The sequence below is a fragment of the Anthonomus grandis genome, chromosome 4, assembly GCF_022605725.1.
Source record: "Anthonomus grandis grandis chromosome 4, icAntGran1.3, whole genome shotgun sequence".
Lineage (NCBI taxonomy): Eukaryota > Metazoa > Arthropoda > Insecta > Coleoptera > Curculionidae > Anthonomus > Anthonomus grandis.
The window spans coordinates 41,760,806-41,777,532 of NC_065549.1; the positions used below are offsets into that span (position 1 = coordinate 41,760,806).

General features: G+C 35.5%; 1 protein-coding gene across 2 annotated transcripts in view; it reads left to right on the forward strand.

Annotated features, from left to right (window-relative positions):
- LOC126734766 (uncharacterized) overlaps positions 1 to 16,727 on the forward strand; it is a 42,672-nt gene that overhangs the window by 24,465 nt on the left and 1,480 nt on the right. For both annotated transcript variants that reach the window (XM_050438488.1, XM_050438489.1), the window contains exons 3-7: positions 18 to 165; positions 217 to 462; positions 520 to 687; positions 8,113 to 8,264; positions 10,359 to 10,640. In XM_050438488.1, the coding sequence (XP_050294445.1) occupies positions 18 to 165; positions 217 to 462; positions 520 to 687; positions 8,113 to 8,264; positions 10,359 to 10,640 (996 nt within the window). The remainder of the gene's footprint in view (positions 1 to 17; positions 166 to 216; positions 463 to 519; positions 688 to 8,112; positions 8,265 to 10,358; positions 10,641 to 16,727) is intronic.

Below are 16,727 nucleotides of genomic sequence, written 5' to 3' on the forward strand. Positions count from 1 at the left end.
ATACTCTAAACTTGTAGAGATGCCATATCAAAAGGCTTTAGTCAAAGAAAATGCAGGCCCATACTTACGCATTCTAATGCTCCTAGAAGAGAATCAGGAGCTCAAACAGAAATATCGGCTCTACCAGGTTCATCTTGGAGATCAGAAAGTAGCTTAGGAAATCAGGTTTGCTTTTCGAATTGTTCTTAGTTCGGTTGTTAATTTGTATCTTTTTAGGCTAAAATAGGTGATAATTTTACGATTCTTCCTACAAAACACCCGTTACCTGGCCCCAGACTCAAGTTATCAGATAAAACCTTAGAAGCTCGACGAGTTCTCTTATCAGATATAGGCTTCACAAGTATGGTGCCAGAGCTTTCTAGGTCTGCAGATCATTTATGCCCTAATGCATTGAGGCCACCCACAGTAACACAATATGGACAATTCTTAAAGGCTACTGATTTATACTCACCAGGATGTTTAGTAAGGATATCGTCTTAATTAAATGTTGCTTGAGTAACACAGTAATTTAATTTTTAGTCTCAAAAATTTACTTGGACTGCTACCACAGCAACTCCAAGTGAAAGCAGTAGAACTCCATCAAGGTATAGCAGTATTTATCCTCTTTCACCCCCGATACCTTCTAGAAGATGCTCCGCTCCAGTGTCGCCCTCTAGGAGGGCTATGTTGAAATGTACGCCTTCACGAGTAAGTTATTTAGATTTATAAAATTATCCCGTATTAACATGCTACTCCTAACTAGCATTTATTTGGAAGATTAGTCACGTAACTTGTAAGTAAAGTTCAGTGCAACGATATACTGGAATGGTCATGGAATGGAATGGTCACCCGTCAAAACACCAGCATTTTACTTGTCAAATAATGTAAATAGAAGGTGGATGACATTGTTTGGCAGGTGGAATGCTGGTGTTTTGATGGGTGACCATTGTAATATATCGTTGCACTGGACTTTAACTATGTATATAGAAACTAAAATATAAGACAGGTATTTGTTGAGCGGTAAGGTTGAAATATCAGTGATGTGCAGGATTGTGAGGTTCTAAGGTTGTTTATCCATGGATCCTAATTAGAGCGGGAGATGTTACCTGAAACATCAGATGCGAGGCATTGGGGGAAACGCGGGTGGTGTGGTAGTCCCTGTTGAGTAGGATCTTCCTGGCTATTGCGAGAAACATGTCCCTTCTTATTTAGAGGAATTATTCTAGAGAAGTAGCTTTCAGGTCCCTCGTCCCATTGTCTGAGTGATTTGTTTTAAACTGCTGTTTGAAGTTGTTAGGATGTATGTCAGGATTAGAGACTCGTATATGCGTATTGGTGAAAAACATGTATCCAACAAATGCAGTTTTAAGGTAAAATAAAAATCCTGCAGTCTCCATCCACTTATTTATGAAACATTTAGTTATTTAAAATTTTCTGCATGTTTCGGACACAGTGGTGTCCATAATCAGGAGGTACTGAAAGGAAATAGTGTCGAACAAAAGACAAACAGACACAGAAATAACTTAAAAAATTAATATAAGGTACACTTACAAAGGTTTAAAATTGGTATTAGATATACGCTCCAGGGTTTGATTCCATATCAAAAAAATCCTCTATGTATTATTATTGTTTTTTTTTTTTATTTTGTTTATTTACATTCTGTTGTCGACAAGCACCGAACAGTATGCTAAAAAATATATATTCTAAACTCAAACGTAGGTGACATCTATGGGAGAAGTTCTAAAAGTACCATGGTATATTAGATGGCGCGGTTAACATAATGATTCGTACATTGTGAAGAAAGAAAGCAACGGATATGTACTATATAAAAGAAATTGTAAAGGATAAGACCGATGTATTAAGAGACTATGAAGAGTTAAGACACAGTGAGTTGAAAAAGAGAGTACAAGAATGATGTACTTGATCATTAACACAGTAATGGTGGTTGTTTTGTGTAGCTTTATTTATTTCGAGTATTTCCAATACATCAAGTTTATTGCTTTTCCGGCAGAAATGTAAAAGCTTTAAGTCAGTAGCTGGATTAAAACTGTGGTTGTTAGTGTTAACATGGTGGACCTTTTAAAAAGGCTTGCACGTTGTCCCAGTCCAGATCTTTAAGATTTTCCCGTTGGAGTGTCTTTGCTCTAAACATTTTCCTTCTCAGATGACTCCACTTATTGTAAATTAGGATTACCAAGTCTTTGATCCCTTGTTGTCTCTTTGTGAGTCTTTATTTTACATTAACCTACGACTCCACTGCAAGTATGGACTATTTCTTCACTAAATGCAGTTTTGTTTTGATGGAGAGCTTACTGCGTGGATGGAAGTAGGCGTAGAAGTTAGAACACTGCCCTAAGGCTTTTTCAGCTTAACGAGCCCATAAGAGTTTGCGATCGAAGATGACGCCAAGGTACTTAGCATAGGTGGATAAGGAAAAGTTGAAGTGTCACTTACTTACACTTTATATTCCTATTATTACATATTGTTCCGTACACTTGTCCTAAATACCTCGTCAGCAAAAATATCTAGTGTATACGCACTCATTGGAATAAGCCTAATTGCTTAATACAACTATTTAAGGTTGATATACATAAAGGTAACGCAAAACCCAACTTTAACATTAAATTACGAGTATAATAAATTAGGTTGGAAATCTTTTACACACAAAAGACCGGGGAAAGAAGATCGAAGCGAGGGGTGTTTTTATATAGGATCGTTTGGTGAGCGGCGAGTCTTCGAGGCGTATGAACTGTTCTCATATAGGTGATAGGTAGAGTTCAGTGTCTACGTTTATGTTATTCGGATTTTGAACTATTGCGATGGATGATTCTCATATTTTCCACTGGTAGAAGAATGATTAGGCTAAAAGTTTGATGATATCGAAGAGTATTTTATGTCCAATATTAAGATAGTGTTCTACGAGTGCGAGATCTTCGATCATGTTTAACTATTGTTGGATCGGGAAAAGATTTTAGAGGATCTGTCCTTTTTAATTGAGAGCTTTACGAGATGACTGTATTGCTTGAAGAATTTTATTTTATTTTCTTCCTCTGGTCAAATCAATGCGCCGATTTTCGCTTCACGTCTTCGATACACGCAAACCGAGTTCCTTTTACATCAGCCTAAATCTTCAGAAATAGAAAGAAATCACCACAGGGTGCTAAATCAGGCGAGTACGGCGGCTAAGATAAAATACGTTTCACAGACAACGAGTTATTGATAGGTGATTATCCTGGCGCAAGATCTCCGACATTTTCCACAAATCCAGCTGTTTCTTGCTCCGGCAAGTCTTTATTGGTGTTTTTAGTATCGGCAATTTTCCGAATACAATTTGATTTTGATTTTTTTCAAAAACTTACTGACCTGAAAGGGCAAACTTTATAGTATTCGAGTATCACGAGCGCTAGTGCTATGAAGGTATCTGTGGACATTTTTCTTATAGTTCTGCGAGTTGCAATGTTTTGGAAAAACGTGCTTGGGGAGTTGATTCCACAGACTTGCACTTCTCAATAAAAAGGAGTCCCGATATAGCGATGTTCTAGGTGTCTTTAGATGCACTCGACATTTATGAGTCGCATCTGCCTATTGAAGTATAACTCTATGTGGTATGATATGGGTCAGTTCGGATTTATCGTGATGGTATTGATAAAACAGAGTCAGGTCCCCCACCTTCTATTATGTGCAAAACTTTCAGGCTTCTTGTTATCTGTAGATCTTCTACAAACATCAGTTAAGTTAGCCCCCCCCACTAAAAATTTTTAGGTAAGGTAGTATCTATAATTTTGCTCCGATTTTGCTCCACAAATTTTAAATTTTGCTCCATCACGGTTTAGAAACTAAATGCATTTTAAGATGGGGGGGCTAAGTTAACGATAGCCCCCCCACCACTTATTTTGATTAATTTGATAGTAGATTTGAATTCTCTTAATTTTGCTCCGCTAATAAAAAATTTTGCTCCATAACCGTTCAGAAGATATAAAATATTTAAAAAATATACTTAGCCCCCCCCAACCACTTTTTTTCTAATTTGTTAGCGGATTTTGGTTCTACTGATTTTGCTCCATTTTGCTCCGCTAATAAAAAATTTTAACGGAAAATCGATCTGATATATCGCTTTTCAAAAATTTCGATTAGATCTAATCGACACTTTTTTCGTTTTTGAAAAGCAATATATCAGATCGATTTTCCGATAAAATTTTTTATTAGCGGAGCGAAATGGAGCAAAATCAGTAGAAGCAAAATCCACTAACAAATTGAAAGAAAAGTGGTGGGGGGGGGGGCTAAGTATATTTTTTGAAAATTTTATATCTTCTGAACCGTTATGGAGCAAAATTTTTTATTAGCGGAGCAAAATGGAGCAAAATTAAGAGAATTCAAACCCACTACCAAATTAATCAAAATAAGTGGTGGGAGAGCTATCGTTAACTTAGCCCCCTCCATCTTAAAATGCATTTAGTTTCTAAACCGTGATAGAGCAAAATTTAAAATTTGTGGAGCAAAATGGAGCAAAATCGGAGCAAAATTATAGATACTACCTTACCTAAAAATTTTTAGTGGGGGGGGGGCTAACTTAACTGACGTCTTCTACAAGACGTATGTTGTTTGGTTGCAGAGCTCTTATATGTGAGACAATACTCTATAGATGGACGAGCCTTGTAAAGGGTATATTTTCCTTTTAAAGAGAGCTCCAAATTTTCGAGAAGCTACTTTATATATTTCTGCTATATGATCATGCCAAAACATATTGCTTCCAACCTCTACACCTAACAAGCAAACTGACAACGACAGCGGCAAAAAGGCACAGACACAATAAGGTTTGGGGTGGCAAAGGTAGCCTTCTTTATAGATACAGTAGCCTGAGTCTTAGCTGCGTTAAACTCGATTAGATTGCACTCACCCCACTCCAAATTGATGTTAAGGTCGGCATTAATAGTTGTTACCTAGCAACACCACTGACGATGGCCACTGGGTATGGGCTGAAGTCATCTGGTTGGGTGATTTAAAGGAAGACGCCATTATACTGGCATAGGCAAAGCTGCAAATTGGATTCTAAGTCAAGAAGGTCCTTGATATATAACAGGAAGAGTCTAGGGAACAAGGTGCATTCCTGAGGGATACCTCTGCGAGGTGTGCCCATCAACGGTTCTCGAGGAAGCTTCCAAGTCTAGCAACAAGAGTTGCTTTAAGAGGTTCACATGCCAGATCCTATCGAATGCCTTTGAAATATTCAGAAGTGTTGTACGGTATTCACCATATTTATCGATAGTCTGGTTCAAACATGCGTGACATAGACCAACAGATTGCCAGTATACCTGAGTTTTCGAAAACTATACTGACGGTCGCTAATGATGTTAGTAGACTCCAGATATTTCAAAAATTGTTGACAGACAAGTTTCTCCATTACCTTGGCAATTGCCTGGACTTAACTAATCAGGCGGTAATTGATGGGCACCCTATTTTTTAATTTTTTCGGTATCGGTTGAATCCGCACAAGTTTCCAGTCTCCAGGGAACAGATCTCTTCTGTATGAAAGAGAAAAGGTCACTATTTACGGAGCTGAACCAGAAACAGAGCGACCTGGACGTTGGTCATCTTTGGTGCTCTCTCGGCCTTCACAAAACCTTCACAAACATATAGGCACAGAAAAGAAAATTCTCACCATAGGACTCTTCCAACAGTTGATAGCACTCAGTCGGAGTCGGTTACACCTTGTTATCCTCACAAGCAAAAAAAACCTTATACAGCCATAAAAACGTGTTTTCATATTGGAATACTAGCTGACGCCGTAAGTTGTACAACGCCGTAAGTTGTACAAAAAAGTCTATATGCCGACCTTTCATTGTAATATGCTCCTACGGTCATTCATTTTATTAAAAATATATTTTTCAACCTCTGTGTAAAACAAAAGCAATTTTTCCTCACTTGCCTTGGGTGGATACTTGAGGCTATACAGGATGTAAATAAATAGATGCGAAAAAATTCAGGAGCTGATTCTTGGGTAAATTTTAAGAAAAAACTTTATATGAACGTATGTCCTAAAAGTACTAACTTTTGAGATACTGGGTGAAAAAGATTGGAGAAAAATATATGTTTTTTTACAATACCTGTGAAACGCCTGTTGATATTTTAGTAATGCATTTTCTATGCATTAAAAAGCATTTACTGAGGCTCACTAATTTTTTTTTATCTGTATCAGTGTCCGGTACTGGATCTTAACTCATGTGCCGTAATTCAAAATTCTCCCGGATTTTTTTATCAGATTCGTCGATAAATGCGGCGACGTATAGACTTGCATAATGGTAGATCGTGGTCATTTTCAACATTTTTATAAATATTTAATTTATTTTCCTTTCATTTGGTTTAATCTAAACAATAATAATAAACACGTAATACATTTAGATAGATGGATTTAATCGAATACGCAACCTCGGATAAAAGAAAGTCAGAAGATCAAATTTGCTTAGAAATAAATAAGAATGACAAAAACAAAAAAAGTGTCGTACCATACTTTTTATCAAAAATATTTAGTTTAAACCTTACACGAACGTGACTGGTACAAACAAAATAAAATAGGGAGCCTCAGAAAATGTCTTTTAATGCATAGAAAATATATACCAAATTTTATTAAAATATCTACAAGGTTTTTACAGGTATTATAAAAAAACAATATATTTTTCTTCAATCTTTACCACCCGGTATCTCAAAAGTTAGGCCTTTTAGGATATACGTTCATATACAGTTTTTTTCTTAAAATTTACCCAAGAAACAACCCCTGGATTTTTTCGCATCTATTTATTTACACCCTGTATATGCACCCACATTGCCCCGAAAGTAAGCAACATACAGAGAAATTTTTGAGACCAATGTTGTTCAGGACAGAGGCGGACATGTATCTGTGGAGGTCATTTTGACCTTAAGGTTATTTTTCAAGGTCAATTCAAGCTAGAAGTATTTTTTTAATGGAAACCTCTATTTTTTGTAGTGGATTCGAAAAGAGCGTAAAATTTTACGTTTAAAATGATTTTTTAAACTTATCTAACTAACTGTTTTCTTGACAATTTTTGTACGAAAATTACGCTAGGTGTATTAGACGAGGAGGTCCGGTTAACTAGCCCGCAAACTCACCCGATATGACACCTCCTGATTTTTATTTGTAGAGTTATTTGAATGTTGTTTTTCAAGAATGACGTACGACAACATATGCAAGATCGGATTCGTGAACTATGCGCTGAGATCCAAGACGAACAAGCACCGTACGCAATTTCCTTGGCGTTTAATGTTGGGTCTTCGGACAAATAGAGGCAACATTTGTTTCGTATACAAAAAAAAAAACAATGTTACCATCTCATAAGCAAATTTTATTGGGTACACGTGTTTCGCCCTGTATAAGCAGGGCATTATCAGGCCTTAGGACCTAGACACATACACTGCAAAACTACAGTTTTAACATTGTTTTTTTTGTTTAAATTTTGTGTGGTCTCTTGGATTATGGGAGAAGACTTGGGATATTTGTTTCGTAGTTAAATTAGTGAGAGGCAAGGACACTTACGCTAATGAAGCACCCCAAAGGAAACAGAATTTACTACTTCCACGTTGTTGTTTCCGAAAGAATAAAATCTCTTTAATCTGAAAATAGCCTTAAAAATTGATCTCTAGGTCGAGATGGTTAAGGTTTTTTAAACATTTCTGCTTGATCCACCTGTTAGTATTTTTAACGTGTTTTATTCCAATAGAAACATTAATAAACAGATTTTTGTAGTGTGACTTTGATTAGACCTTAAGGTTACGGTAACAAAGTTTAAAACATAAACGTAAAATTTTCTGCTCTTTTCAAATCTGCTACAAAAAATAGGGATTCTTATTTAAAAAATTACTCTGACCTTTAATTGACCATGAAAAGCGACCTTAAGGTCGAAATAATCTCCATAGACACATCTTTCTGTCCTAAACAACTTTGGTCTCAAACATTTTCGCTTACTTTCGGAACGATTTGGCTGCACAAATTTAGCTTTCTGTTCTTTTTCCCTACCCGTATTTAGTCGTCTACTTCTGGTAATAAAATTTTTAAATGAAAAATTTTTACACAATTCTTGTTGCCGAACAGACTATTGCAAGTTATAATGTATTTTTAAGGTACGTTTCGCAAACGGTTCCCTACCTGAACTCAGAACGGAGTGGACTACAATGGATAGCGGTGATAGCACAGACTCTTTGGTAGAAGAAGCCGAAAATTACTTGAGAAGATCCATAGACTGCATTACTAATAAGGAGACTTCAAGTTACGGGTAATGAGTTATACAGATACATTAATAGCCGTTTTCATTCGAAACTAAATCGAATCATGATTTTAACATCACGATTCGTTTGTTCAGAAGAACATGTTTCAATATTGTTGTCCGAAAGAACTAGGGTTAGGATATCTTGATCCGGAAAACAGGCAAATAACACAATGGACATTCGACACACTCCCGAAGCTTCCCCCGAAGCGACTTCGCGAGCGCCCGAACAGGGTGACCTCGACACATAACACACCGCTCGGAAATACTCGATTATGTTGAGATGAGAGAGACAACAAATCGGAAATCACTTACCAGAATACGTACCGAAAAAACCTTTCGCGACACTGAATTATCGAGGTTGGCAGCGCCACCGTCTATAGATTACAAGTTGTAATCTATAGACGGTGGCAGCGCTATTATTTTACAGATAATAGACTATTTTTTTAGGTGATCGAATAGTGATACCATTCGATAAATCGTTAAAAAAAATAATTAAAAAACAAAACTAATTTCAATAGTTGTCTTATTACTCTTTTTAGTATATGTTTCCTATTTAATGGTTGGGTTGAGTTGTATTGGGCTGGGTTGGGTTGGTTGGAGCTGAGTTGGGTTGGTAGTGTTTTTTTTTATATAAAAGGCGCTGGGTGCAAAAAGGACCTGTTGGGTGAATAATCATTTTTCATAAGAAAAACTGATTGCGCAAAAAAAAACGAACAGGGGTAAAATTATAATATTTTTTATTTTCTTTTTTCAAATGATTGAGTCTCCGACAACGAATTTATAATAAATACGACATACATTAACTTTTGTAACTGTTTAATTTTTTAAATTCGTACAAAAAAACGGCGTTCGATAGGATAGTAAACTGTTACCGTAATTTGTATACATTCCAGCCCTGACAAAACTCAACAATATAAATGAAAACTTGGCTCAATCTAAATAAGGCTGTAATATATGATATTCTCTAAGAACCTGTTTCTTTTCCTACATATAAATATTATTTTAAATTTAATTTTTATTAAATACACTTTTTTACAACACCAATTCAGAAATAATGTTAGTCACAAATTACTTGATAGCAATAAGTGTGTGTATAAGTAAATTAAAAACTGTATAGTGTATTACAGTCCTTTTGGTTATTCAGTATGTTATATTTAAGCTGACACACTATAAGTTTATAATCCAAATATCCTCGGAGGCATAGGACTTCATCAAAATCATCCAGTTTCTCCAGCATATTATCCTAAATTGCACTTTTTCAAGTTTATTAATCAAAAGTACCTAGTAAATATAAACACTATCACCACACCTTGGCAAGTCAAATGGAACTTTGTTTGCCACAATTTTACACAAGAAAACTTGCACTTTCCCAAGTAATGGTATGTTTTTTTGGCGTCAAATTCCTCTTCACTTCGCAATAAGTATAATGCAGGTATTTAATGTTCTAAGAAGAAGAATCACAGGATAGGAGGCCAAGTAGTAAATTACACAAAGTTAGTTATAGTGTTTCTTAATCAGTATCAGGAAGTCTCATCCCAGGTCCTTTGTAGTTATATCTTAAAGCTTCAAATATACTGAAAAACTCACAACTCACAAATTAATAACTTTTGGCAAACTATCGATAAATATAAACTAATTATTGTAAGCACGACTCGAATGTAAACAAAATAATATACCTATACCTAACCTTATTTTATGTTAGATGACAACACTACAGCTATTCGAATAAAAATTGGCTGACGTGTAAAAGACCCAACCGATCATACTCGAACGTTTAAAATATTTCGCGGGTATTGTGTCGAATGTCCATTATGTCGAATGACGATTGTGTCGAATGCACCCGTCTCCTTGATCCGAACAAAGTAATCATAAAAATTAAATGTTCCGCCAACTGTCAAACATCAAACTGCCAAGGAACATGATAATTTAAACATAAGGCGTTGTGAACAGCTGATCCGGTCCGAAGACAGCGGCTAATGTAATGATACATTTACTGATTGTGTTTGATCTTACTAGAGTAAAGTCATCTGTCATCGCTGTCAAGTTTGAAAAGTATGACAGCCGAAAGAAATGAGAAAAATTGATTAAATTCTTTTCTAGTGAGACTCGTCGCTTTGTTCCGCGCCGAGCTTCTGCTCCAGAACCGGCGCGCGACAACGTCCCACCCCAAGGTTGGCAACCATTCTTACCCAGATTACCACGGGATCTTAAGCCAGAAAACTGGGTTAAAGTGATCACTCCCGAAGGAAAAGTTAAGGGAGGCAGAGTCAGATACGTCGGTCCTATAGTAACGCATGGTCAAGAACATTTCGTTGGCGTGCAGTTGACATGCCCGGAGGGCATTAGTGATGGGACTTATGGTAACAGGAGATATTTTCAATGGTGAGTCAAAACAGTAATGAAAAGTATATTATTACTATTAAATTGAAAAAATACATAAATATAGTTCAAGTTCTTTCATAGATAAAATTGGAAAACTTAGTAAATACTGAAGTCTACGAACATTGAAGATACTGTGTCCAGCATGAGTAGACTTCCTGTAGACAGATGTTTTTATGTTCCTATTTAAATTCTTAAGAAAATCTCGAGAAAATGCAAGTTGGATTCAGTCTCCGTTTCTTCTGTTGATTGTGGATCTAATATTGTTCAGGTGTCTACATAACGAAGCCATAACTTGGGTATAGGCCGAGCAGTGTTAATTGTAAGTTCCTCAAACAAATTCATATAAATATTTTAACTGGAGGCAGAGATGAACCAAAGTTCCTCGTTCTGAGAGTAAAACATATCTTTTAAGTCATCACTCTCTATTGCGGTGTTGCAGTACGAGTTGGAAGTGTCTTTCCGTGTCGTTACGTTTGTTCTTGTGGAAGCTGGCCAATCTATCTTTAGGGCTGATGCAAATTAGTCGAAGTTAACAAAGTGAGCAGGGGTCTGAACAAATGACTCTTCAATTTCCAGGACTGGATCATATTCTATTCTGTAAATACTTTTTATTTTCATAGGTTTTAAGGTCCATTTCCTGTGCTGCATTATCCTTCCCGGTTGGTAGAATTTTGGTGGTGTTACCTGCAGATAAAATTGGTATCAGACCAGAGGATATTGTTTACATTAAACTAAGCATGTTTGTTATCCGTATTTAGAGACTTTCCCTGTTTTACCATTGATAATCATTATACTGGTTCGTATTCACTTCTAAAGAGAGACTTACCTTGCATATATGTGTCGACGTGAAAAAAAAACGATACCAGACTTATGGATGTAGTTTAGTATGGTGGTACGTTAGTTCACGTTGTTCTTCATTGCAAAGTAGTCTTTAGTATTTTTATTAGAATGAAAATAAGAGTTCTTACTATTTTTAGTAGAAGAATAATATCTGGTAAAATAAAAAATTAAATTATGTTTTAAAAAATCTAATATCAATTGCTTGATGGAGGAAGCACTAGATCTGCTAGCTTCGGAACAACCCAATGAGATCACTTCTAATAGAGAAATTGTAAAAGCAATAAAAAAACTAAAAATTAATAAAGCCCCTAAAGGGAACCTAATAACAGCTGAACTTCCTAAATATGTGGCGATACTTTTATAAAACAACTGCAAAATCTCACTAAAAGTTTATGGGAAAAAGAAGATGTTCCTGATGACTAAAAGGAGAGTTATCGATCCACAAAAAAGCGATAGAATACTGTAAAAACAAAAATATATTGGGAGACTCTGAAACCTACTAGTGCTGTTTCAGAGCAAACAGATCAATACTTAAACAGCTGTTTAATTTAAGGCAATTGCTAGAGGAGAAGAGTTGCGCGTTTAACCAGGACCTCCACCAGATATTTATAGATTTCCAGCAGGCATACGACAGTGTAAAAAGGATCAAAATATGGCATACAATGTCTGAGTTTGGCATCCGATCTAAACTGATCAAAGTAACCAGAGCTTGTGCGGAAGGATCTAGGTGCAGAGTAATGATTGTTGATGAGCTCGCAGATGTGTTTCAAATGAGTACAGATCTAAAACAGGGAGACGCACTATCACCCACGCTTTTTAATAACGCATTGGAAAAGGTAGTAAGAGAAGCCAAAATCGAATCTCAGCTATTCGGGGCCAGTGGGACAAACTTGCTGCTAGCATATACCGACGATATAGATGCGGTGACCATTCGCGTCATAGAAGTAAAAAACCTAGTTCACAAAATCTTTAAAAAAAGCGGCATATATGGGGCTAATTTTGCCAAGGCAAAAACAAAATATATGCATGTATCAATATCAGTCAGAGCTAGCATAGAAGAAAATGTGACCATGGACACATACAACTGTGAAAATGTAAAAAGAATTTAAATACTTAGGGTCCACAATCACATCTAACAACGACTTGAGCAAAGAAATCAGAGAATACCTAAAATCTGCCAGCAGATGCTTGTATGCCCTGAAGATATGCTAGAGTCCAAATATGTGACTAGCAAAATGAAAGTCAAAGCGTACCAGACACATGGTAAAACACGTGGTAATGTGAGACTGCAAAATCTGGACTCTAACGGTGCGAAATGAGGAACTGATTTGAAGATTTGAGAGTAAAGTGCTGACGAAAATGTTCGAAACCACCAAAAACCAAGATTTGTGGAGCTACCAAATTAAAACAAATGCTCAATTTACACAATATGACTTAATTATTCTGCTAACTGACGAAATCGAGCACTTGTTTTGCGAACGCATGCAAGCGACTCTTCAACTAATAGAGAAATGGTGTGCAGAATGCTCTCCATTCATTAATCCCAAAAACACTGAAATGTTACTACTACTAACTAACATCCCTATTAGCCATTAACTATCAGATACCTTAACAGTTTTGCTTCGAAAGTTCATACCTTGGTCTGACACTCAAGGGAGTAGAGAGAGCATACATCTCATATAAAGAATGTGAAATGCAACTTTAGCTTTGAAGGTAATGCTTTGTCTGGCACATTTGTCAAGGAGTTCATCTTGGTCAAAATGATTTCCTATGTAGAGTATGCAATTACGAAGACGAAATAATGGAGCACATACATATTTTGCGATTATCGTGCTCTCTCATTAATACATGGCAGGATTCTTGGTGTACCTATCCAATCCAACCATTCCGTGGAAATTAGGAGATCTCCTCTTGGCGACGTCATTGCCCTCGATGGGTTGGGTTGAAATTGGTTGGGGTTGGTACAACAGAGGTCTACAATGGATCTACTGAGGTTTAAGTACAGTTACAAATATAGAAAAATAAGAAATTCATTTAAATGTTTTTTTTTCAGCAAAAACGACTGCATTTAATATGCTTTCCAATGATATACTTACTGTTGTAATAGCTATTTGTTTTCAATGCAATATCATGGGCAAAAGAAAGAAAACCACAAAAATTGAAAATTTTCAAATTTTATATTTCTTGATCTTTTGAGCTCCCAAATTTCCATTAGAGAAGTCGTAAACAAATAACATATCGCGATATTCGTTTTTTAAGAAAAAGGGCAAGTTTTCCTTTTTTTGTAAATGGCAATGAATCCGCAAAAGAAGGAAAGTCACAAACCGTGTATTACTTGATTTTAAAACAAAAGCATAGATATTTACAATTTAACAAGAACTGTCATTAAGTTTTCACTTCGACTTAAAGTGGTTAAATAAGTAATTTGGATTAAACGTGCTTAAAAAACTAATACCTAGTTTCACAAACATTGAATATCGGGACATCTTATGCACTTTCCTATTATGTTTTCCTAATAGACGGCAACCCCATACATTTGAAGAAGTGTTCAGACGCTGTGGGGAAACTGGAGGCAAGAACCTGCGATTATGAGAGCTGTTACAGAAGATAGATCTAGAAGTACTCACCGCATGGGTGCTGCATTAAGGATTCACCATTCCACTGTACATAGAGTTCTTAAAAAAAATAATTTGCATCCGTTTCATTTGAAAAAAGTCCAGGATTTATTGCCAGTGAATGGTGAGGTGAGGCTTCAATTCTATAGGTAGTACTTGAATAAATTGCAAGAGTGGGGAACAGATCAAATATTTTGGACAGATGAAGCAACATTTACAAGAGCCGGAATAATGAATTTAAGAAATAACCATATATGGCATACAGAAAACCCTCATGCGACTGTTGTTTCACATTTTCAGCATGAGATAAGGGTCAACGTATCGATAGGATTAACGAGAGGTCGCCTTTTCGGGCCTGTAATACTTCCTGATCGGTTCAATTCCAATGAGTTTTCAAATTTATTAAATAATGACCTCGTTGACTTTCTGGAAGAAATCCCTTTAGCCGCTAGACAGGAACTTTGTTTTCAAATGGACGGATGCCCAGCCCATAATGGCAGAATTGTGTAAAATTCCTTGAATCAATACTTTGGGGAGAAATGGATCGGAAGATACGGTCCGGTAAGATGGCCGCCCAGAAGCCTTAACCTTACGCCCCTTGACTTTTATTTCTGGGGCAAATTAAAATCTAATGTTTATAGTATTAACATTAATACTCGAGACGTAACTAATTAATCGAGTAGTGTGTTGCAATGAAATACGACAAAAACGCGTTGAACTTGAACGGGTTGTTGATAGTGTCAGAAGAAGATGCATCGAATGTATTGAACTAAAGGGAAGACATTTTGGACAATTGTTATAATTTTAGGTTTGTATATTTTAATTTTGGTCAATCAAGAAATATAAAATTTGAAAATTTTCAATTTTTCTTGTTTTCTTTCTTTTGCTCATGATGTTGATGTGAAAACAAATAGCTATCACAAAAGTAAGTACATAATTGGAAAGCATATTAAATGCAGTAGTTTTTGCTGAAAAAAAACATGTCCCTATTTAGCAAATTTTAGAAAAACGACAACGAAGAAGATACCACTAATTTTGCACATTTCCCAAATGTTACATTTAACTTCTGATAACACCCGGTATAAAAAATTACTCAAAAACTTTATATACCCATCTTATAGCAAATTTAATTCTCTTTCAGATGGTATATCTAAATTTTATGTGGTGGTAAGAATAACGGAGATATTCTTGTTTATATGAAAAAAAAACAAAGAAATTTAATAAAATAAAAAAATGTTAAATACCTAACAACTTTTTGAAAAAATATTATACTTTTTTGTTGCAAATGACTTGTTTAATCACCTCTTAAAGTTTGGCGGTTTTCATAGTAGACACCTTGTATTGTAGAAATATTTAATTTTGTTGTTAGAGTGCTAGCAGGTCATTTCTAACCGTGATATCATTACGGTTAAAACTAACTAAATTATAATATAATTTATTAGGCTCTGAAATCCTTCAGTTAAAAGACGTATTTAACTTAACTCTCAGTTGGTAAGGTTGGTAATTGTCACAAGATTGGTAAGCTGGGGTATAGCATACCCCAATAAAAAAACAAACATGTTTCGAATATAAACAAAACATTTTTGAAATATTATCAATAAATAATGTTTTTGTATTGGTCTAAAAGTAAATAAAAATAAAACACATGACAAATAACCAAAGAAAAAAAATTAAACGTTTATTTTCAAAAGACCTACATTTTTACAAAAATTTCGAACAAGACGCAACCAGGTATTAAAAATATATTATTATTTTGAAAATATTTACTTAAAAATTAATTTTTGATTAAGTATAAACTACAAATAACTAAAGAAAAATATAAACTAATACATTGCTTTATGTTTTATGTACTATCTATAGAGCTACAGTTGTCGCATGTTTGCGCTGCATGACTGAGGCAAACAAATTTATTACAGGCCCTACAAGTGTAAAAAGATTTGCGATCTTTATTTCTTGGACATATATAACACCTTCTGGAAAATCTTTGCCTTTTTGTGTCTTGTCCAACTGTTGTTGGGACAATTTCCCCCTATTATCGGAAATCTTACGTCGCACTGCTAGACTTATTCGCGGATTTTGCAGTCGACTCATTTGGAACGGTTTTACTAAACTCAAAAATAAATCTTTTAGAAAAAAGCGCCGTTTTAGATTTTCATTCGTATTGCAATTAAAAATTACAAAAGCGTTTATAGCAGCTGAGTTTAGTAAGGAAAAGAATAGAGTTAGTGACCACCTGCGGCTATTCCTTGATACACTAGAATCGGGATCAATTGTGTTGTCATGATGGAGAGTTGATAAAAGGAGAACATTTCTGTTTTTTTTTTGGAATATAAGAGACCAATTTTACGTCTGATTGAAATGCAAATTTGGAACTTGTTTCTTCTCGCTTTGTTGTGAGTAATTCGCCAGGAATTTTTTTTTTATTTTTTCTCAGCGTCCCTACTGAAGTAAGTTTATATTCTTTAGTAACTTTATTATCAAGTCATAACTTGTAAACCAATTATCAAACGTTATGTTTCGCCTTGTTCCCCTAATTGGTTCTACCAATCACAGAACTATGTCAGCCGGTTTGTTGCTAAGGACGTTTGGACCTTCGGGCTGCTGGCCTACATATGCTTCTAAGTTTAGTATT